The following is a 23,581-nucleotide window of genomic DNA, read 5'->3' as shown; positions in this document are numbered from 1 at the left end:
CAAAAAAATTAACGCACATTCTGAAAATCTCAATTTTAATGAAAGTTAACTCTACATTGACTTTATAACTTATTTTTTATGTTCTCTCGGGAAGGTTTTGAACGAAAGAAGACACATTAAATGGAAGAAAAATTCAGGATTTCACCGAATCTAATGTGAAAAAACAGAAATGAACAATTTTCAAAATACTGCCATGCTGATAAGTGATTTGATACTTGGTATTTCCACCCCTTGCGTTAATTACAGCTCGGCAACGACGGTTCATACTCAAAATGAGTGATCTTAAAATGCTCTGATCTAATCCTTCCCAGATTTCTCCGAGTTGGATTCCCAAGTCATTAAGAGTAGCTGGATGATTTTCTGAACTTCTCAGCCTTCTATTGAGGTTGTCCCAAACCTGCTCAATCGGAATGATATCTGGACTTCTTGCTGGCCATTCCATTCGAGAGACTTCAACCTCTTCAAGGTACTCCTGAACGATGCGCGCACGATGGGGTCTGGCATTATCGTCCATAAAAATGAAATTTTCACCAATGTATGGGGCAAATGGCACTACATGCTCTTCAAAAATGTTCCTTATATACTTATCACCATTCATAGCTCCATTATCAACGACCACTAGGTCTGTGCAAGCAGTCAAAGATATTCCACCCCATACCATAATCGATCCTCCCCCGAAACCAGTAGTATTCAGGAAATTGCACTCAGCATATTTGGCAAAATCTTCTTTGGTAATAACTTCTGACTGTAGCCGTCCTATTGCCTTTTATTATACGCTATCAAATTTTGTATTCTTTTGGATCTTTCTTACCCTCAAGTAAGACTTTCTCATTGATATGTTTTATCTTCTTCTCATCACGCCAAGTTATAAATATATTTAACACTAAAATAATATAGTATGCATTGGTAAGAAGAAACAGAAGTTGCTCAAAAATGGGTAATTGAAACCATTTAACGAAAATCGATGATCTTTCCTATATATACCTACATATAATTTCCGGCTAATTTTGACTTTAAAAGTCACTACTGCCAACACAAATCATAAAATGAATGAGCTTTGTTTATGAGTCTATAAATATTTTTGTTCTATCTACCCAATTACTCAGCTCTTATCAGACAAACAAATTAATTTTAATGGCAATGATATATTCAGCAGTAATGATATTTTTATGTTTGTTATCTAGTTACATGTATAATTCAAAGTCTTTGTCATAAATATCCAAAAATATAATGTTTAAAATAATAATGAAAATAATTTTTCTTTTTTGACCTATAAAGTGACACGTTTTGAAACGTCACTATTTACAAAAAGTAAAATATTTCGCAACTGTTGATGAAACAATACTTCCTTCCATAGCAACAATGTAAAAAATAAATATCTCCAAATTCACCAGACGTTTGAAGAGTAAACTGCAAGTCTTTTAGAAAGACTATTAGGTGAAACACGTTGGAAACAGTATTTTTCTAAAGCGTCAGCGTTCAACCCTTTTCCCGCACGCATTTCAAGTAGCAAAGAGTCACTTTCCCGCACCCAAATGTCAGAGAGTAAATCAAATTCTGTCATGTCTCTATACCCCGAACGATGAGATAATCATGGTAACGACTTGCAGAATTACGTCTGTCATTAACAAATTGGCCTACCGACAACTTAACACCTCGATTTTCTGTCGATTTTTGATTCGAAGGGGAACAACTTTTCCGCTTTTTTCATAACCGTTACTTCAATTCAACCCCCTAACGGGGGTGAGCACAACCCCTTGATTTTTAATGGGGATGAGGGGTGTTGCAATAACTTATTTTAAAGATCGTATAGAGTACTATCTGACCCTAAAATTTCGCTTCAAAATATCCATCGATATTGAAATAACAGCAAAAATAGTGGAAGAGCCAATGTGGAATTTATCTCGAGAATATTATTCGTATCCGAGACATTTCAAAGGTATTACGTAGTTATGTCTTTTTAACTTTTTGTCCAAAAAAGTAGGCGGACCATTTTTTTGATCAACCTTAGTCTTAGTCGGGAATTTTTAAGAACGTTGCAAGTGTGTTAAAGCGATTTTAAATTTTTATTAGAATTAATCATGGATTCCGTAAAAGGAAGCCTGAAAATGATGAAATTATTTTTTAGAAATAACGACTCTCCGCAGACAACTGCGGCATTTTTTCATGAAAGAGGCGAAGTGAGGGACGTGACTGTTTTAGGTCATATAGCAATGGAACCGACCTTGAGTAGTAGGAATTTGTCCGATATATCTGGTGTCTCACACACATCAACCATGAGAATCCTTACATAACAACATAAATTCCATCCATATAAAATACGATTGGTTCAGGAACTGAATGCGGATGATCTCGATCGCCGGCTCCAGTTATGTGAAGTGATTAACAGTTATCAAAACTACATATTCGATATTTATCTTTCGGACGAGTGTTCATTTTACCTTAACGGCATTGTAAGGGCATAACATGCTTGGTCAGATGAAAATCCAAGATTATTTCGTTAGGTGCATACTCAGCTTTCCCAAAAATTAATATTTGGGCGGGTATTCATGAAAATCACAAAATCGGCACTTTTTCATACTCTGTAATGAATGCTATTTATCCAGCCCTCGTGCAAGTATTGAAGAATGCAGAAGACATTTTCTATCAAGATGGCGCACCACCACGTTCAACCGGTGCGTCAGATGAAAATTATCCTCACTCCTGGATTGGCCAGATCATCTGATCTGACTCTACTGCCTTATTTTCTATGGGCTCACTGAAAGCCAAGATTTACGCTACCCAGCCTGAGTCACTGGATGATTTGCGAACTCGGATCATTAATGAATGCCGTCAAATTATACCAGAAATCTTGTGTAATGTACGTGAAAATTTTCAGCAAAACTTATATTCCTTCATAGAAGTGAATAATGCCCATTTCCGGTATTTTTTGAACTTATTACAAACGTTAGTACTCTTCCACTATTTAACCTGAGATTTCGTTATCGATGGAAATTTTGAAGCGAAATTTCGGGATCTGATAGTACTCGGTAAGATCTTCAACATAAGGTATCGCAACACCCCTCATACTTATTCAGAATCAAGGGCTAATGCTCAACCCCGTTAGGGGGTTGCAGTTACGGGGATGCAAAAAGCGAAAAAGTTGTTCCCCCTCGAATCAGAAATTGACTGTCCGAGCAATTTTCCACATCTTCATTTCAAATCCGGAAAATCGAAGTGTTAAGTTTCCAATCGAAAAATAATTATTTTGCACCTACAGTATTTGGTGTTTTATTTCACCCTTACCAATCACTGCCCAATTATTCAATAAGGATTTTCTTAAAGAATCACTGGCGACATGGAAGGTTTTATTGGATAGTATTGAAAAAAATCGATCGTACCAAAAACTGAACATTTGATATAAAATTATTGAATATTAGCACTAGGGCGATTTATGACAAATAGGTAATAATGAGTGGAGTGAGGCGAATGCGCACACAAGGTTTCAAAAGGATGCCCTGATTATCAACAAATAAAATTACTGATCTGAAAATATCATGTCTAGACAGCATTCCAAGCACTTCATGACTATACACTATACAGGGTGCAGTATTTAACTCGACACAGTAAATTATCTAAAAAATTATGTACTTTAGAAAAAAAATGTTTCAAATAAGAATTGTTAGGTTAGGTTAGGTTAGGTTAGGTTAGGTTAGGTTAGATTTATGACAAATAGGTAATAATGAGTGGAGTGAGGCGAATGCGCACACAAGGTTTCAAAAGGATGCCCTGATTATCAACAAATAAAATTACTGATCTGAAAATATCATGTCTAGACAGCATTCCAAGCACTTCATGACTATACACTATACAGGGTGCAGTATTTAACTCGACACAGTAAATTATCTAAAAAATTATGTACTTTAGAAAAAAAATGTTTCAAATAAGAATTGTTAGGTATCAAGTGGGACAGAAAATGAACATATTTTTCTAACATAAGAATCAATTCAGATGCATACCACCCTCAGCGAGTGGTGTATCAACAATTGTGACGATCTGAATTGAACTAGCCAATTTGTCATCGTCAGGGCAACAAAATGGTCATAATCCTTCTCAATATTTTTTAACCTTGACCTTGAAATAACCTAGGTCAAGGTTAAATGTTGAGTAGTGACTTTCGTTCGAAACTTGTTTCATCGGATTTAAATTATTATTATTTCACTTTTTTCCAACCGTTTTAATGGAATTTAGTTCAATATAATGAAGAAAGTTTCGATTAAAATATCCTTGAAGTCAAGGTCAAGGTTATAAAAATACATATGTTTATTTTCTCCCCTTGATTCCTAACAATTTAACATAATTTTTGAGATAATTTACTATCTCAAGTTAAATGCCGCACCCTGTATATGCAAATGTAGGGAAAAAACGATAATTTTATTACTCCACAAATTGAAGGAAGGCTTTATTTATTTATTTATTTATTTAGCATACAAAAGCCGAGGTTTAACCTATGTGGCTCAAAACAAATAGAACAAAAGAAGAGACACAGAATGGGCAAAATGTACAAAAAAAAAGCTGAAAATTCCTAAATATACAGAAAAAAAAAAAAAAACGAAACAATAAGACATAATAAGATGAAAAAAAAAAGAATTAAATCAATTTTGTAAAGTTCTACACCAGCTATCAAACATCACCTTGAATTGATTAACATTAGGCGCACACACAACATTACACGGTAGATTGTTCCAAACATGGAAAACTCTGTTCGACAAAAAGTGTTCACGTGAAACCGATCGGAATGCTTCTCTGGACAGTTTATAACGGTGTCCTCTCAGACTTGGATTAGTGTTCAGACGAAATAAGTGGGATAAGTCCACTCCGGAATACCCATGAAGAATCTTAAACGTAGTTATTAGATCACCTCTCAGTCTTCTTTGTTCAAGGGTAGTCAGTTTAAGGATGCGCAGCCTATCTTCATAATCAGGTCTACTGTATCCGTAGGGCATTCGGGTAACTCTCCTCTGAATCTTCTCCAGCCTGTCTGCGTCTTTCCGGAAACGGGTATCCCACACTGGTCCCGCATATTCCAGAATCGGTCTTATGTAGGACTTGAGTAGATGGGAACACGTTGAAACAGAGCAGTTTCCAAAAACTCTGTCGAAAAGAAAGCATCTCTGCGAAGCCTTGCGACAAACAGAGTCCACATGTTCAGACCAGCCGAGTCCCTCAGTCATCACCACGCCCAAGTCAGTGTATGATGCGCAGGGTGTGATTGGTGTGCCATAGATAGCATATGGCAGGCGGGGATTATTAACTCCAAGGTGAAGAACAGCACACTTTTCAGGATTTAAGGGAATGAGCCAATCAGCACACCACTTCTCAATCCTCTTCAGGTCTTGAAGGAGCGTCCCGTAGAACAGCAGGGGATTAGCATAAATTTTAGTGTCGTCAGCGAACATAGAAACAACCGATCTAAGAAGTCCAGGTAAATCCGACACATATAAAAGAAATAATAATGGACCCAAGACCGAACCTTGCGGGACACCACTGGTGGAACAACGCGAACTAGAGTATCTGCTACCGACTCTTACTGAGAAACGACGTTCGGTGACAAAGGATCGAATCCACTCCAGAATATGCCCCCTGACGCCAAGATGCTCCAATTTGGCAAACAACCTACGGAATGGGACCTTATCGAATGCACGAGCAAAATCCAGGTAAATGATGTCTACTGGAGCCCTGGAATCTAAAGCAGCCGTCCAATCATCCAGGCAAAGCAAAAGGTTAGTTACAACCGATCTACCAGGGACAAAACCGTGCTGGTTAGGTGGGATAATAGAATGGGTTAGAGCAAACTTCATCAGTTCATCCACAACAATTCTTTCGCATATTTTGGCGACAACACTAGTAACTGTGATTGGGCGATAATTATTGGCGTTGGTTTTATCTCCCTTTTTGAAGATGGGAGTTACACAACCCTCCAACCAGGCAGAAGGAAGTCGGTGAACAGCAAAAGACCTGGAATAAAGCGTGGACAGAGGTTCAGCCAGAGCAGTGGCACAATTCTTCAATATGACGGGTGAAATACCATCAGGACCAGGTGATGAGGTAACTTTCAGATTCTTAAGATGTCGTTCCACCAGTTCAGAGTTGAAAGAAATATTGGTGATCTCAGTGATGGATCTATTGCCCGGCAATTCGGGAAGGGGACCCTGGGTTTCCTCAGAAAAAGCAGCAGAAAAAACTTCAGCAAAGATCTCAGATGACTGTGAGTTCTCACTGCACAGCCGTCCAGATGAATCACGGATAATGGGTACGGATACTTTGGTGCTGAGTGATTGACGGACGTATCTATAGAACTTCTTATGATTTCCAGATCTAACCAGATTATTTTCAAAGTTCCTTCTAGCTGTCAATAAAGTCTTCTTCAATTCATCCGAGTATATTCTGTGATAGTGATAGTCACGATGAGACCTGCTTCGCATATACCGTTGCCATATAGATTTTTTGTGGCGTATTTGACGCTGCATTTCATGAGTGATCCAGGGCTTTGAAGGAAACACAGTGAATGTCCTTCTGGAGGTACTTCTTTCAATTCCATCCCTCAACACATCCGAAAAAATTTCCCACGCTTCATCAATCCCCTCCGCGGAAGCGAGTATCGACCAGTCTGATGCTAGCAGGATTTCATTGAGAATAGAGTAATCCACCACATCTCTGGTTTTAATTTGCTTTTTTACTGAGGGCGAAAAAGAAAATTGCATTGTAGACTTGAGAACTACATGGTCAGACCGGCCAAAGGGGGGAAGATACTCAATATCTGATGTGAGATTCTCGTCATTAACCAGAATAAGATCTAGCAGTGACGGGCTCTGTCCCTGACGGAAGCGTGTAGGTGAATTGATCAACTGACTGAAACTCGAACCAATCAAAAAATCAATGAGAACTTGTGATGGAGAATTCGGCCCAGGAAGGTTAGACATCGATAACGGCCACCTCATGTCTGGAAAGTTGAAATCTCCAGCAATTAACGTCGGCACCCCATTGGAAGACAGTTCTCCAAGATGTTCAAAGAGGACAGCATCATATGGTGAGGCACGAGGTCTATAAATACAAGAAATATTTAGGACAAAAGAAGAATTGAAAATGTGGAGAAATATGTTGTCAATGCCAGGGGTATGCAACCTATCAACAGAAATAGAGAAATTGTCACTTATGACAGAATGTACATAAATGCAGACCCCACCATATCCAATAGTTGTAGTACTGTCACTTCGATGGATGGTGTAATTAGGAATATCATAAAGAGAATCCGGAACATCAGGTCTCAACCAAGTCTCCGCCAAAAGTATAAACATAGGGTTGTTGACACTTACAAAAGCAATGATCTCGTCATACTTAGAATGAAGTGATTGCACATTGGAATAAATATATGACCATTCACTTAGCGACGACTCGAGCAGAGATAAATTTAGTTTTTTGAGTTGGGAGGAGCACGAACAATTGATGGCTCTCCTTTCACGTATTTTATGGTGATGTCTTTCTCTCCGGCTTCAGTTCTTCTCTTCAGCTCTAAACGTAACAGCCTCAAGGCGTCTAATTGGGCAGGAGTCTTGTCGTCAGATATCCTTACCTCCCTGAACTCTCGAACATTCCGCAGCAATCCCTTGTTACGTAAAAGACGAGATACCATGTGGGAACTAGAGAAAGAGACTTTCCATAAGGTGTTGGCGGAACCAAGAGAAACGACATCAATAATGCTCTCATGGGCGCGATCATTTATGATAGCCAAGCATCTGTGCAAGAAATCATGATCCAACGTAGCGTCAGCTTTTGTCTTGAGACCAGAGATAATTAAACTGTGGGATCGTTTTACCCTGTCCAAAATTTCTGCAGATGATAGGGCAGGAGTACCATTCTTCAACTCACCAATATCCTCTGACAGCCTTTCCAAAGTTTTACCGATAGTAGTCTGAGTGAGATGAAGGTCGTCCAGCTTTAATTGATTTGATTGTATCAATGCTTCATGCTGAGTCAAGGTACCACCGTGCTGCTGTAACGTAACGAGAGATGATCTGAACTCGGCCTCCAGGTTTTTTTGGGATACTCTGATCGCATTCACATCCTCCTGCAGAGCATTCAAGTTTGATTGCAAACCCGAAAACGACAACTTCATTGCGGAGACATCGGCCGCTATACTAGTAACTGTTTGCATCAACTTTTCGAAGTGCTCCATCGTAATCTGCTGGACAGAAGAAGCTCCCTCTTCAGAGGCGGAGTTAGTTGAGTAGCTTCGGAGTTTAGTTTTCTGCTGACATGATGCGCATCTCCATGACTTCCCACTCTCTTTGATGTATTCAAGTTCCACAGTTCCTAAATTTAAACATTTTTTGTGGAACGACTTACGGCATGATACGCACTGCAGAACATGTATGTCACCAGACGTAGTGGCCGCAGTGCAAACAGGGCAATAAGAAGGCATTCTTTTCAAAATCAATACGTTGAGAAACGAATCGAAAGAAAAAGAAACCTGCGAGGTGGTAATTTATAAGGATGGATGTACAGGGATACACGCTTCACTCTTATGGGCCGATATAAGAGACTTAATGATACAAAGACAGGTAGGCCGCGGATAAAATGGAAAATGAACAGAAGGTTAAACAAACGGAATTCCCTTTCACTCAAATAAACAAATGAAATCACAGGTGGATTCCACGATAAACCAAATGATTCATACAATTGAAAAACACGTATGTCACCAGCACACATGGGCTTCCACCGGCGAAATGAAATAAAATTATATTCGATAATTCACAATCAGGTAACTGAATATCCAGAAAATATAATAATCCTCAAACTTTATTTATAGCTCACGTGAATCCTGACTATTTGATACACCACTTGTGCTATCCTCGGCAAATAAAATTCCAATAAACTATAGAAATCAATAAGAATTTAACACAGCAGTCGTACTACCACTCGGTCTCTCTCTTGAGAAGATCTTGAGAAGGCTTTGTTGGGAATGCAATGTGAATAGGCAAGGAATGATAATATGCAGCTATGCTCCCGAAATAGGGATTCCGTTTTATGAAATTAATTTGGACAGAATCCATTTAACGAGTTTTATGAATGCATGCATTCCTGTGTGTATAATTCGACAAATCGAAGCAAACAAGAAATAAAAAATTAAAATTCCAATACTACATAGGGACCTACAGATGTATCTAACAAAGTCCATTTTAATGTCAACATTGATGACATTAAAGGTTATTCATAATCAAACTTAAAGTCCTTTGATTTCAAAGCCTTTTTTAGTCCTACTTGAAATGACACTAAAGAAAGCTTAAAGCTCGGGGCTATCATCGGTTGACTCCTATTGTTTGACTCAAAAAACATGTAAAATAGTGTCACCTGTATTTTAAAGTGACACTATTTTACGCGTTTTATGAGTGGACAAAAGGAGTCAACCGATGATAACCCCGAAGATGATTTGAATACAATCGAAACGTCGGCAGAATTTTCATCTAATTGATTTCCTTCATCCCTCACCTCAACCAATTACCAACAATAGCTAACAATTACGTTTAGACACAATGAATATCAAGTCGGTCCAACACTTTTCGATTTTTGTGAAAAAAATTTTGTGCTGAATTGTGCTAGGTTGTACTACTTTGTGCCGTTGCAAATTTTTTTTCAATTCCATACGCTTCTCAAGATATTCCACAAAATGTTTGGAATGGGCCAGCCCAGCACTTTTACAAAAATGGAATTTTATGGCTGAAATAGATTGTGCTATATATGTATGTACTGAGTTGTGCCGTTCGATTTTTTGCGAAATATCCTCTTATTTCCCGGAAAATCGAAAATTAAGAAAAAAGTTATTCCACCACTTTTATTTTTTATTCCTATAAATGAGTTGAATAATTTTTGCTACATTTGTGCTGACTTATACATATATTTTCTAGAAAATTTTCCGAATTTTCCGGGAAATTGCGAAATTGAAAAAAAGCTAGCCTAGAACTTTCTTTTTTTCTCAATGAAAACATATGGAAACAATTGTGCTACACGTCTACTAACCTTGCAACATAGATACGAGAAATGGAAAATAAACATTTGTTGTTATCCAAAAACTGAAGTGAGATAGTTGCTAAGTGTCGCCAATAGCAATTGAAATAGTTGAGTCTGACATCATTGTCACATCAATTTTCCACACAAAAAGGTAGGAGCTATATAAATTTATTTATTTTACGCCACTGCCTTAGTGTCGCGCTAGACAGAGAAGTATCGAATGATTGTACCACAATAAATACATTCATAGCACGTCAATGTCCATTCCATTTATTTATGTTCTAAGGTACTAACTTGTGTCGTTGAAATTTTCGATTCGTGTTTCTCGAAAAGTAAAGATTTCGGGATAAAGTTAGCCCAACACATTCGCCCAGTACGAAATTTCTCGATTTATTGGAAAATTAGACGAATTTTCGAGAAAATATTTACAGCACAAGTCAGCACACATATAGAACATGTATTCCACTAATTTTTAGGAACATAAAACAAAAGTGGTGGAATAACTTTTTTCTTCATTTTCGATTTTCCGGGAAAACAGAAGAAATCTCGCAAAAATTCGAACGGCACAACTCAGCACATGTATAGCACAATCTATTTCAGCCATGAAAACCCATTTTTTCTAAAAGTACTGGGATGGCCTATTTCATACATTTTTTTGGAATATCTTGAGAACCGTATGGAATTAAATGAAATGTCCACGCCATAAACCTAGCACAATTCAGCACAAAAAAATGCTGGGTCAACTCCAGAAATAGAGTACCAACATAGAATATCGACCTCCAAATACCAAAGCCTACTTGACGAAGAACTTTTTTGAACGCAAGTTATAACGAATAATGATTGGAGCAATCCCAACTAATATAAAATCGAAATCCCGGTACCAGTTCCTTATAAATCGCAAGAACCATTCACTCTCCCCGAAGGGTGGGCTCCCAATCACCCTGAATCACGGATATTCCCGATAAATCCCCGTTGATATTTTAAGTAGCGTAGATATAAACGAGAGTAACCGCCAATTAACGCGCTCCCCCAAAGCGTCTTAATTATATCCGTGTTCAAAATTCACCTCGTTCCCTTCAGAAACTGGCAAAGAAAGCTGAGCAAGATATCGTCGCTCTCTCGATATTACCTGCCGCGAGGTCTGAAGATCGATATTCCTTTTACTCTTTCGCATATAACGGGAGCGATCGTTCATGAAGCCTCCGGGGAATAGCACACACAATCTCATATTTGGAGGATGGTAGCAAGGGCTTGAAACGGCTTCGACGATTTGTCGAGAATATTCCATTTCTCGCAAGAGGACCTTAAGCTACTTTTCATCTTTATTTTCTATCTTCTATACAGGGTGTTTTCGAGTCTTTTTTGACAGAAGCCGTCGAAATAAATCACTAAAAATCGTTTTAACAGGGTGAGTCTTTGACTCACCCTGTTAAATACATATATGTATACTTCATTCAACTTTATTTTAGCAGTCGGTTGGCCATGGCAATTTGACACATTTCACTCTGTATAGTACGAAAATGTGGGGTTATAAAGCTTGTCAAAACATTTTTGGGTTTTAAATCAACGCTATGTTGCCCGTTCTACGTAAAAGTTTCTGTTATTACGTATTTTATCACAATGTCGAACCTCTTCGGAAAATATCTGACAAACATAATTGAAGTTTATACAAACTGATTGAAGGCATACCAAATCCAGTTATTTGCATGGAAAATACAAGAGATCAGTATAATATCATAATATGCACTAGCTTGAGGAGAGTTAATGTTCGTTATCTTCTTTGGCTTACATCATTTGTAGATTTCAAAAACATTAACCCGAAGATGAAATGCATATGATGCAGTGGTTGGCAATGGGTATCTCCTGAAGGAATTAACAGGTAATTACAAGAATGTTAAATTTTTCAATAAAAATCATCTTGCATCAATATAAGTAAAAGGAGTTGAAGGAAGTTTCAAGTTAAGATGCAACTTCACCGTTGAACAAAAATTTCACATGAATAAACAGTAAAAGGCAACTTTCGCGTATTTGTGGTTTTTCATCTTAATACATTGATGTAATTATAATATTTGGGTATTTATTAGTACCTTAAGACATTTACATTGTATAGGACAAGTCAAATGAAAAACAGAAAAATCCATTTTAGGGAACTCATTCTCCGATGACATTTATCAAAATCCTGTAGTTAACTTTTCGCATTAATTCACTCAAACATAAAATTCCCAAATGCCACCACTTTTTTCGGTCTCCCAATAGAAGGAAATTCTTTGTCATAGTCTTCATTCACAATCTTTCTGATTGTGGAAATATTCAGCTGAAATATAAGTTGTTTAGACTCAGATGAAACATTATATAAATTCTCTTACATTGAATATATTCGCTATCGTCTGACGTATTGTGGATTTTAGAATATCAGGGTATAACAATTTGAATGAGCGGACCTGAATTCTAAATAGCACTTCCTGAAACCCTGTCTCTTTTTTCAATCACTTTCGGCATTTTCGAATATTCGTAATAAAAATTGATATTAGTTGTGGCAACGGCGTTATGACATTAACGACATTTCATGAGTGCCAACCTAACTTCGTTCTAGTTACAAAAACTTGAGAAAATTATTTCATGGCCAACCGACTGCTAAAATAAATTTGAATGAAGTATACATATACATATATGTAATTACATATATGTTAACAGTGGATTCTTAAGGTCGAAAGAAACACTTATTCCTTTACCACCTTTTCATTAGACTCAGATAAAGTTTTCATAATGAGCTTCATCATTCATTCATTGCTGCATCCCGTTACCGGAAATAAATCTACAAAAAGACAAAAAAAAAACGGTGCGAACAGACTTGTTATTTCTTAGGGCTATTTGCGACTGTGTGCCCTCCTGTGACTGAAGAGACCCAGCCGTGACCTGCAGATCCTTCCACACTCAGGGCATGGATAGTCACCAACCAGATCTGGCCGCCACTGAATCCTTCTCGAGTCTCCATTATAACTGTGTACCAAAGACCTCCACTGTGACCTGTCCAACGCTAGTTGTTCCCAGTTATGATTGGCATTAACTGATTTTAGGGAATGATGTAGTATATCCTTAAACCGCTTATACTGGCCTCCTGGTTTTCGGGCTCCCTGTGTGAATTCGCCATACAGAGCTATTTTGGGGAGTATTGTGTCATGCATCCTCAGAATGTGGCCGCTCCATATGAGTCGGGCCCTCGTTACTTGAGTCTCAATTGTTGTACAACTCGCGCGTTGCCAGACTTCAGCATTCGAAACTTTGTGATCTGATGTGCATTATCTGTCTTAGATGACGTTGTTGGGTTTGTTCAAGCTGTTTAATATGTCGCCTGTAGGGCGTCCAGCTTTCGCTTCCGTTAAGAAGCGTTGGGAGGACGACTGCTTTCTAAACAGCTATCTTGGTCGTCAGATTGAGGTCGTGATTTTGAAACACTCTGACCTTTAGCTTCCAGAATGCCCGTGATGCCGAATTGATACTGTTTTGTATTTCCGTGTCTAGATTAGCCCTAGTATTTATGAAGCTTCCCAAGTATTTGAACTGCTCGACCTGTTCTAGAGTTTAATTCTCCAGGCTGATATCTGTTTGAAGGCTTTCTGGCGGACTTACCAGGATTTTGGTTTTGTTGATATTGAGTCTAAGGCCTAAAGCTTCGTATATATGTGTATAGGTGTACATCATTATCTGTAGATCCTCTGAGCTGCTAGCGATGAGTGAACAGTCGTCTGCATATTGAAATTCCGTGATGAACTTGATACGGGTTTTTGCTCTGAGGCGCTTCAGGTTAAACAGGCCTCCATCAAATCTGAATCTTATCCCAACACCTCTTACGGACATACCCATGTCTGCAATTATCGATACAGCTATGGCGAAAATATTGAACAGTAAAGGCGCTAATACGCAGCCTTGTTTTATTCCGGAGTTGGTTGAGAAATGGTCGGTTGTGGAGCCATTATGCTGTATTCTAGCGGTGTTGTTGGTATGGAGGCTCTTGCACACTGCTAAGAATTTTTCTGGTACTCCAAGGCGTCCCATGATTTTCCATAGTGCTCTCCGTTTCGCCGAGTTGAAGGCCTTACTTCAATCGATGTAGGCTGTATAGATCCTAGATTGAGTTCACGGGCCTTCTCTTGCAACTGTCACAGTGTAAAAATGAGGTGGAGTGCTGGACTGATCATAGGCTGGTAATCTCGAGAATGAAGATCTCAATGCTCCCAAAATACCAACGCAAGCCAAAGGTACTGAGAGAGCGCCTTCAAATCTCAAAAACCCTTCTACAAAAGAAAGATTCACAGCTGCCGTCAAAGATAGCCTAACACCACCGGATTATAACGACGACATTGAGAGTCATTGGCTCCGCTTCAAATCATCTCTTACAAATACAGCGAAAGAAATACTGGGCACAGAACGCTCCCGAAAATCCCCAGACTGGTTAGCCGACAGCGAAACTCATATCACTCCCCTTTTGGAGGCAAAACACAAAGTGATGAAAACAGCATCATAATGAGCTATGCCACCGCTGGAAACCAGACACTGAAGTTTTTCCAAGCATCGATTATTTTCACATTGGAAATAAGCTACTATATTAGAAAAAAGAAGGATAAACTCACTCACGAGGTTCAGAGAAATCAAGAGTCAAAAAAAAAACGATTAAGGTGCAGAAAGGAATTCTTCAGTACCAGAGCAGATGCCGATCAATGGCTAGGCATCAAGTCGTCCTTCAGCCCTCTGAAATACTCGAGTTTCGACTTGCAATCCTAACGGTCAGTTATTGCTAATAACACAAAGTTTTAATTTTTCATTATCTTCTTTGTTAAACTCTAAGGTTACAGGGCTATTTTTATGGATCACGAAAGTTTTTTCAATTTTTAAGGAATATTTGTCGTCTTCATAGTTTGGTAAGGTATCTGAGAGGGCTTCAAGAAGACTATTGCCCGATTTCACCAACGATCCCTAAAATTTAAGGGATGCCTAAACACATTTAAACTCTTAGCTACGATTTCGTTCTCACCAACGTTTAGGGAACTCTTAAATGCTAGGGGACACCCTAAATTATGAAGGCCCGGATGTCGAGCTCCTATTGAATTCCTAATAAAGTGACAGCGGATTCTGACTCATCTACGATTCGTAAAAAAAATTTTTTTGAGAAATAGCTGAGTGTTAGTAGTAAATTTGTGAAAAGTATCGCTACTTCGAAACACTAATCATAATTTTTAAATATTTGTTCATTATTTTGCTCTTTTTATTGTTTTGATATGTCTAAAGTTGTGTTAAGCAGATACAAAGAAAGCAGCAGGTAGCAGATGGCCTTAATCGCTACTGCAGTTGCATAATTGTGCCATTCATTTAATGCTGAGAAAGTTTGTTTAAGTCCCCGAGATGAAAGAAAATGTTTATTTGAATTTTCACCACGAGTTTGAATATTTCAAATGATTTACATCACGTTGTCTTATTCACAAGCCTGAGGAAGGGAATAGAATACCCGAAACGTTACTGCTGAATAAATTGTATACTACTATTCCTTGTGACTGAAACCTTCACCTATTCTATTATGAAACACTTTTTGATAGCAATCCAGAGGTGTACTATGATATTTTCCAACAGGTTCATTTGCTGGGCTATAACATGAAGTGGAAATTTTAATTTTGGCCTATATCTCGAAAAAAAAGAAGATAGAGGAATGCAGAATTAGTTTCTCGAAAAATGACGACCGTGCCAAGCATTCTCCTCTATCTCGTTGTGTTGAAAAAGTTGTAGTTCAGGTATCGTCAATTTTGCCCACCCTGGGCCTGAATGTTTCTGTCAACTTTGCTTTCAAGATTCATACCCCTTCTTGGCATTGTGATTTCTATGTAACTAAATATAGGTATACAGCTGTCGTATAAAATTAATGAAGATTCTTAATGGTAGGAAATGTAACAGTACTATCAATCACCAAAATAACCTCGTATGATAGACATTTGTTTATGGGCAACCGGTAATGCGGCTCGTCGCAGACCGTTATGATAAAATGTCCAGATGTATGTATGATGAAGAAGTAACAAGTCAAATTTCTCCACCAGTTTGGCAGTTCCCGCAACTCATCTACCGCCATATTTCTTCCGGCAGATACGTCGATGTTTTCCTGATATTTGTCATCCCTGGCTGTCGAGGTAGCGCAGGGAGAACTAGTCACCAGCGAACCACATCTGTGACTACGGTGGAGTTTTCCACGATTTATATCTTTCGTGTCATCACATGTTATATCTCAGTTAAGTTGGCATCGCTTCATGTTTCCCCTTCGTTTTTATTGTACGGGATGTGAGAAGATGCCGTGAGAGATATATCGAATCCAATTTACTCCCACTTTGTAGTTGGGTTTTGAATGAAACACTGTTGAAAGATCTCTGCTTCCGATGTGACAGATTCGCCATCTTTCCATTCGACGTACGACACTTCTCTGAACGTAAATTTCATTCGTATTCTATTTTGCCGAAAGAGTTTCTTTCAGGAAATGTGATAAGAGTAAGCTTCTGAAATCCTTCTTTTCTGTCATCTCATGTAACAGTCTAGAATCAACATGAGCGTTTTTTTCAGTCGACAAGCACCAATGGGATTTTTTTTATGTATATCATTTATACAGGGTGTTTCCCGAGTGGTTGGCCATAGGCTAGTGATTAATGCAGCTCATCTAGGCCTTTCAGAAAAGTTGCTCCTTTTTTACTTTAGGCCCGTAGTTTCGGAGATACAGGTTGATTAATGGATTTTGGCCTTACCTTAATTTTCGATATCTATAACGTGAGAATATAACGTCCCATTTCAATTAAATTTTGTGGGCTCGTTGACTTTCAAGAACCCTTCAAGATGGCAAATGCAATTTCAAGATAATAGGGACAGTCCCCAGATTATTCAGATTTATCTTTCAAATATAAAAATCAGTTGAAAAACTTTTGTTTTCAGAATTGAAAAAAGAAGATTTTTGTCAATAAAATTCAATTTTCACTTCGCATACTCTTGTAACAAATGTTACAAAAAAAAAAACGAACGAATGAAATCATATTGCATGTTCATTTTTGAGAATACGATCCTGTTTTCAATTACTTAGTTATAACTCTAATTGCCACCTGCCGATATTTCAGATAGCAAAACCCTCCCTTCAATTATTTTTCATTCTGAGACGTCAACACACCAAGTTCTGAAGTTGCCTGAAAAATATAATTGAAAAATGTATTATTGAACTATGAATTCTTTCGAAATGATCAAATATAGGGTTTTTCAACAAGAACTTTGTTTTTCACTTTGGCCTCACCGGAACTATATGAAAGTTTTGACATTTGGTTTTTGACATATCTATAGTAGAAACTTGGGCAATTGTTACAATAGTCCAAGAGCTAGTGAACCCTGGAAGTAACGGTCTCCCTGTAAGGTTAGAAATTTGTATACTTACGATTTATGACATGCTAAGAGCAATAGCCATGACCTGGCAGGCGTCAGCCCTACACGTCATCAGCCCCTTTATTTTTTGGACTGTTCAGTAAATTGAGTTTCAAAACTTGTTTCTGTAAATTTGAAAATTTAATAGGATAAAGTTTATTTATTGTACATCTTAAAAAAAAATTGACAGGCGATTACAATAAGCAGAAGTATATGACAGATCAATTAGAAAACGTACAGTTGATGAGGTAAAATAAACTTTATCCTGTATACTTAAAATTTTTATATGTTTTCAAGTAAACGTCTCAGAGTAAATATGTACAATGCCAGGCGGTTTTGAACAGCATAAGACCTTGACAGGCGAGGGGACAGCTGCTAAGGGCGTGCAAATAAGAAATGTTACATGAACGCATACAGTAAATGCAATGTATTTTATTGGGTTTTATGCAATCTACATTATTTTTAACATTCATTTTCTTCAGCATCATCCGAAATTTCGCTATCACTGTTTTCATCATCATCTGATTCTTCAACAATGTTTTCCTCATCTGAAAATAGTAAAAAAAAATATTTTAATGAATCAATAAGGTTGTTAAGAATTAAATATCAAGCTCAATTACATAGGACTGCGTATTAAATGTTACGGAATAAAATAGTTGTATGTTACCTGAAATGCATTCCTCAGTTTCAGTCGATTGTGCTGTGGCAGTATCAGCAGGTCCTTGTAAAAGTATGTCGTATATAGAAGATGGAACCGTATTCCCCTCAAACCAATTAAATTCGTAACGACTATCAATTAAGTTCCAACCGTTATTTTCAGGTGTAAGAATTGTTGGTTCTTTTAAATTACAATTTCGCCATATATTTGTAATGTAGGCAGTTCTCAATAATTGTTGATGTAGTTCACGTTTGCAGGGTGGTAAATTCGATGAATCATAGCTTACTACCTTTTTCATAAACACTTTAGGATTATTTGTGTTGTACGTAGCAAGGAACTTTTCATAACGTGCATTATTTGATTTTGAACATTTCAAACCATACATTTGGCATACAAATTTCTCTAGTATCGGGAAAATTTTTTCTTTCTTCTGTACTATTTCTGCGTTTCCTAATTCTTTAAATGCCTTCTGATATACACTCGATTTTTGCAATATTTGGAATGTTTTTTTTTACCTCTTCTTGAAAAGGACGGATTGAAATCGCAACCGGTTAATGCATGAAATCCCGGTAAGCTTTGGCATATAGAAGGTCCCAATTTTGTATATAGTTCAGAAATATTTATCCATTTCTTAAAATTATTAGTGCCATATTCCATATAGATTTTTAAATTATTATTGTGGAGATGGTCCATGTTTCCGAGCAGTAATATTAAAATGCCTGTGTCACATGTTTTTATTTATACGTCGGATACATCTTCATCCATTTGGCATGTATGGTATATTATTTTTGTATCAACCTCTTCATGATTATGTTATGAAAAGTTCCTTGCTACGTACAACACAAATAATCTTAAAGTGTTTATGAAAAAAGTAGTAAGCTATGATTCATCGAATTTACCACCCTGCAAACGTGAACTACATCAACAATTATTGAGAACTGCCTACATTACAAATATATGGCGAAATTGTAATTTAAAAGAACCAACAATTCTTACACCTGAAAATAACGGTTGGAACTTAATTGATAGTCGTTACGAATTTAATTGGTTTGAGGGGAATACGGTTCCATCTTCTATATACGACATACTTTTACAAGGACCTGCTGATACTGCCACAGCACAATCGACTGAAACTGAGGAATGCATTTCAGGTAACATACAACTATTTTATTCCGTAACATTTAATACGCAGTCCTATGTAATTGAGCTTGATATTTAGTTCTTAACAACCTTATTGATTCATTAAAATATTTTTTTTTACTATTTTCAGATGAGGAAAACATTGTTGAAGAATCAGATGATGATGAAAACAGTGATATCGAAATTTCGGATGATGCTGAAGAAAATGAATGTTAAAAATAATGTAGATTGCATAAAACCCAATAAAATACATTGCATTTACTGTATGCGTTCATGTAACATTTCTTATTTGCACGCCCTTAGCAGCTGTCCCCTCGCCTGTCAAGGTCTTATGCTCTTCAAAACCACCTGGCATTGTACATATTTACTCTGAGACGTTTACTTGAAAACATATAAAATTTTTAAGTATACAGGATAAAGTTTATTTTACCTCATCAACTGTACGTTTTCTAATTGATCTGTCATATACTTCTGCTTATTGTAATCGCCTGTCAATTTTTTTTTAAGATGTACAATAAATAAACTTTATCCTATTAAATTTTCAAATTTACAGAAACAAGTTTTGAAACTCAATTTACTTAACAGTCCAAAAAATAAAGGGGCTGATGACGTGCAGGGCTGACGCCTGCCAGGTCATGGCTATTGCTCTTAGCATGTCATAAATCGTAAGTATACAAATTTCTAACCTTACAGGGACAACCTTACAGCTACAATGAATTCCATTTCACTCAAAAATCGTTTCAAAATAATAAAAATTTACTATGAAAATGGTGGATCTGTAAAAGTTTTACAGATCGGTCAACATAATCGAGAGATGTTAACAACTAAACTTTGGCCTATTGTTGAAGATATGGATATCACAAGTATGTGGTTTCAACAAGACGGTGCCACAAGTCACACATCTACCGAAACAATGGATTTATTGCAAACCAAATTTCCTGATCGCATAATTTCACGAAATTCAGCCGTTAAAGGGCTAGCTAGATCATGCGATTTTACACCGCTGTAACCGTGGTCGACATTTATGAGATATCATTTTCCATTCATAATTGCCAAACCATCCATTTCTGAATAAAATAAAAATTTGAATCATCTGAATTTATTGTTTTATTTTGATTTACAAAACAAAGTTCTTGTCATTGAAAAATATAACTAAATAATTGAAAACAGGACTGTATTCTGAATTCTCAAAATAGATCCTGAAATCTGATTTCGTTCTAGGGATCAACAAGAATAGAATTCTTGTCTTGATGACATACTTGACATACATACTTCTTGTCTTGTCTTAAGAAAAAGTCAAGAAAATAAAAAAATCTTGTCTTGACCTTTTCTTGACATATAGAATCTTGTCTTGACTCAATAAATTTCAAGATCTTGAATTTTCTTGATTAACCAGCGACACCGTACATGGTGATTCCCCGTCGACTATCTGGTGGTTCCCCGATATTTGTCAGATATCGTCAGATTAGTTTTTTGACGAACTCATAGTCTCTTCGCGTAGTTGCACTATTTACCCCGTTTGATTGAGTGAGGTTATTATTACCAAGAAAATATAGAAAGAAGGCTCAGTAGGTGATCGAAAATACTCGACTCCCTTTGGTATCCCCACACGCCACGTCACACAAGCTCGCATTGTCGTAAATTATATAATCATGCAGTGAAATTTAAATAATATCAACGTTTCGGCACAAAAGTTGAAGTTATTTTGAATTTTCTTCTTTTTAACTACACCTATTGCTATTATAAATTAGAACCAAGAAATTTTTTTTAGAGCTAGAGCCATATTGTTTGGAAGACTATTTAGGTGCAATTTGATTGTTTTTTTTTCTTGTAATAATTCAGGACACTATTTCATTTTGTGGTTTCCTATGTGGGAATATAATTTGAAATAAAGACGTTTATCTATCTATCTATCTATCGATACGCCACTGCTAACGGACCCAGTTCTGTCAATTGAACTTGACTCTTGACTTTGCCACTTTCTACGTGATCACCCTTCCAATTGGCTTTGGACTGAATTACAACTCATTTCTTTTCTACCAACACTTGATCATCACAAAGTGGTAGTCTTATTTTACCATAAGGGACATCGACTCTTCAGTAAATAGAACGTCTGCTGAGGCATTTGACTCAATTCTGATTCAGAATATTCACTAACAAGCAATAAAGAAAAACGTAATTTTGGTAAAAATATAAAATGATGAGTGAAACAAAAGCAACTTCGACTAATGCGAGTGAAAATGATTTAAATCTGAAACCGTGAAAGCAGTAAAAGAAAAAGATAGTGGTAGGTATTAGTGGCAATACTGACAGAAAGAAAATCTGTTCTTCTTTCGAAATTTAGGTGGACACAAGTACCAACGGAGAACTTGGCAATTTTCAAGAACTTGGTGATCCCTATTTCGTTCGTTCGTTTCTCTTTTGGACAAGTGTGCTATGCGAAGTGAAAATTGAATTTGATTAAAAAAAATATGTTTTCTGCAATTCAGAAAACAAAAATTCTTCAAATGATCCTGAAGAAATAGATTTTGATATTTGGAAAATAAATCTCAATCATTTGATTCGGCTGATTTAGAAAAGAAAGGACTTTATTTGACAGAAATTCGTCAGTATTTTGGCAATGTAGGTTGTATCTTGTGACGACTTGAAAATGAGACTGTTTTGAAAAGTCTCGAAACTAGTCGTCATTAACACCTGATAAAGATTGTGGGACGAAAGAACTTTTTCTCCTCGTTCATAAATCTCGATATTTTGTGTTCTTTCCTAATAATCTGCGAATTGCCTAACTTTTGCAAAATTTCCTACTTCCTAACACTGACTAAAACGATAATATCAACCTAATCTTAAATATAAAAAATGTCATATAGATGCAAGAAGCGGTCGATAGTAAGGCATTGGAAAAAGGAAATGGGCGAATGGGTGTGAATTAACGAATTCCGCCGCTGGCTATTTCGAAGGATGAACTTTTCAGTTCCAGAGTGTGGTTGAAGTCAGGCATGGAAAAAATTAATTGAATTGAAACAGAAACAGTAAAGCACTAGGGAATTACATTCTTTCTGAAAATGGCAGACGTATTTCTCAATTCCGTCCGGGGCTCTCTATTAATCCTACCAATTTCGGAATTCGAAATGTATTTTACTGTTTGTTTTTTCTATCTGAAATTCGTTTGTTGGAAATTCTATCTCAAGTCTCTGGAAATGTTACATGGTCAGGCAAAAGTTTCATTCCTTCATATTGAAATTGAACATAATACCAGTTACAATTGTTGAGAAACACATTTTGTTTCAGCCTAGTTGGATGAAAACCAAAGAATATTGGGACAAATCCTTCGATGATCGATATGAAAGGCAGAAAATGGATCCTGAAAGACCTCCACTGAAGGTGAGTTCATGGTTCTGTAGATAGCGACACGTCATCACCATCTGCCAGTTAGATTGGTTCCTTACATTTTTATTTATCGATGAATCGAAACAAATATATTTGTATGAACATTTCATCAATTTTTACATCCATATTAAATTGGAAAATAGTTGAAAAAACATTCAAAAGTGAACCTTTTTACTTTTTCTTTCATCTTTATATGTACGGGGTGTCCCAAATTTGATGCTCACTGCAAACATCCCGAGAACTATGAGACTTAAAATTCATATTCAACTTGTGAGTTAAATATTTGTATTTCACTGAATGGATAAACGTCAACTTACCCTTGTTGCTATGGGTTGAATAATGTCGTTTTTAAACGTTAAATTCGTATTAATTCTCACATACTGTCACAATCTGTTCAGCGGTTCTCAGTCACGAGGTACTCGGCGATTCGCTTTCAAACGCAGAAGCAAGTTCAGTTGTAAGTAGTAAAAAGTCGTAGGCTCTCTATGACATGTCCAATCCTGATTGGAAAATATCAACCCAAACACTTCGCCTTTTCCTTCTATACTCCATTCACTTTTATTTTAGCACTCGGTTATTGGCCATGAAAATTTGACACATTTCACTCTGTATAGTACGAAAATGTGGGGCTCGATGTGGGGTTATGAAGCTTGTCAAAACATTTTAGGGTTTTAAATCAACGCTATGTTACCCGTTCTACGTAAAAGTTCTTGTTATTACGTATTTTATTACAATGTCGAATCTCTTCGGAAAATATGTGACGAACATAATTGAACTTTATACAAACTGATTGAAGGCATACCAAATCCAGTTATTTGCATATGCAAATAACTGGAAAATACAAGATCAGTATAATATCATAATATGCACTTGCTTGAGGAGAGTTAATGTTCGTTATCTTCTTTGGCTAAAGTT

General features: G+C 36.9%; 1 protein-coding gene and 1 long non-coding RNA gene across 3 annotated transcripts in view; one reads left to right on the top strand and one right to left on the bottom strand.

Moving 5' to 3' along the window:
• The window catches only part of LOC123312255 (alpha-mannosidase 2), a 165,607-nt gene that overhangs the window by 135,409 nt on the left and 6,617 nt on the right, over positions 1–23,581 (top strand). For both annotated transcript variants that reach the window (XM_044896588.1, XM_044896589.1), the window contains exon 5: positions 22,568–22,660. In XM_044896588.1, the coding sequence (XP_044752523.1) occupies positions 22,568–22,660 (93 nt within the window). The remainder of the gene's footprint in view (positions 1–22,567; positions 22,661–23,581) is intronic.
• LOC123312264 lies at positions 17,894–18,415 on the bottom strand. Its single transcript, XR_006537598.1, has 2 exons — positions 18,149–18,415; positions 17,894–18,029 (listed from the first exon to the last, which is right to left on the bottom strand). It is a non-coding gene; the product is annotated as an uncharacterized LOC123312264 (long non-coding RNA).

Source organism: Coccinella septempunctata, chromosome 4, assembly GCF_907165205.1.
Source record: "Coccinella septempunctata chromosome 4, icCocSept1.1, whole genome shotgun sequence".
NCBI classification, from domain to species: Eukaryota; Metazoa; Arthropoda; class Insecta; order Coleoptera; family Coccinellidae; genus Coccinella; species Coccinella septempunctata.
The sequence above is the reverse complement of the archived record's forward strand: the minus strand, read 5'-3'. Positions and strand labels throughout refer to the sequence as shown.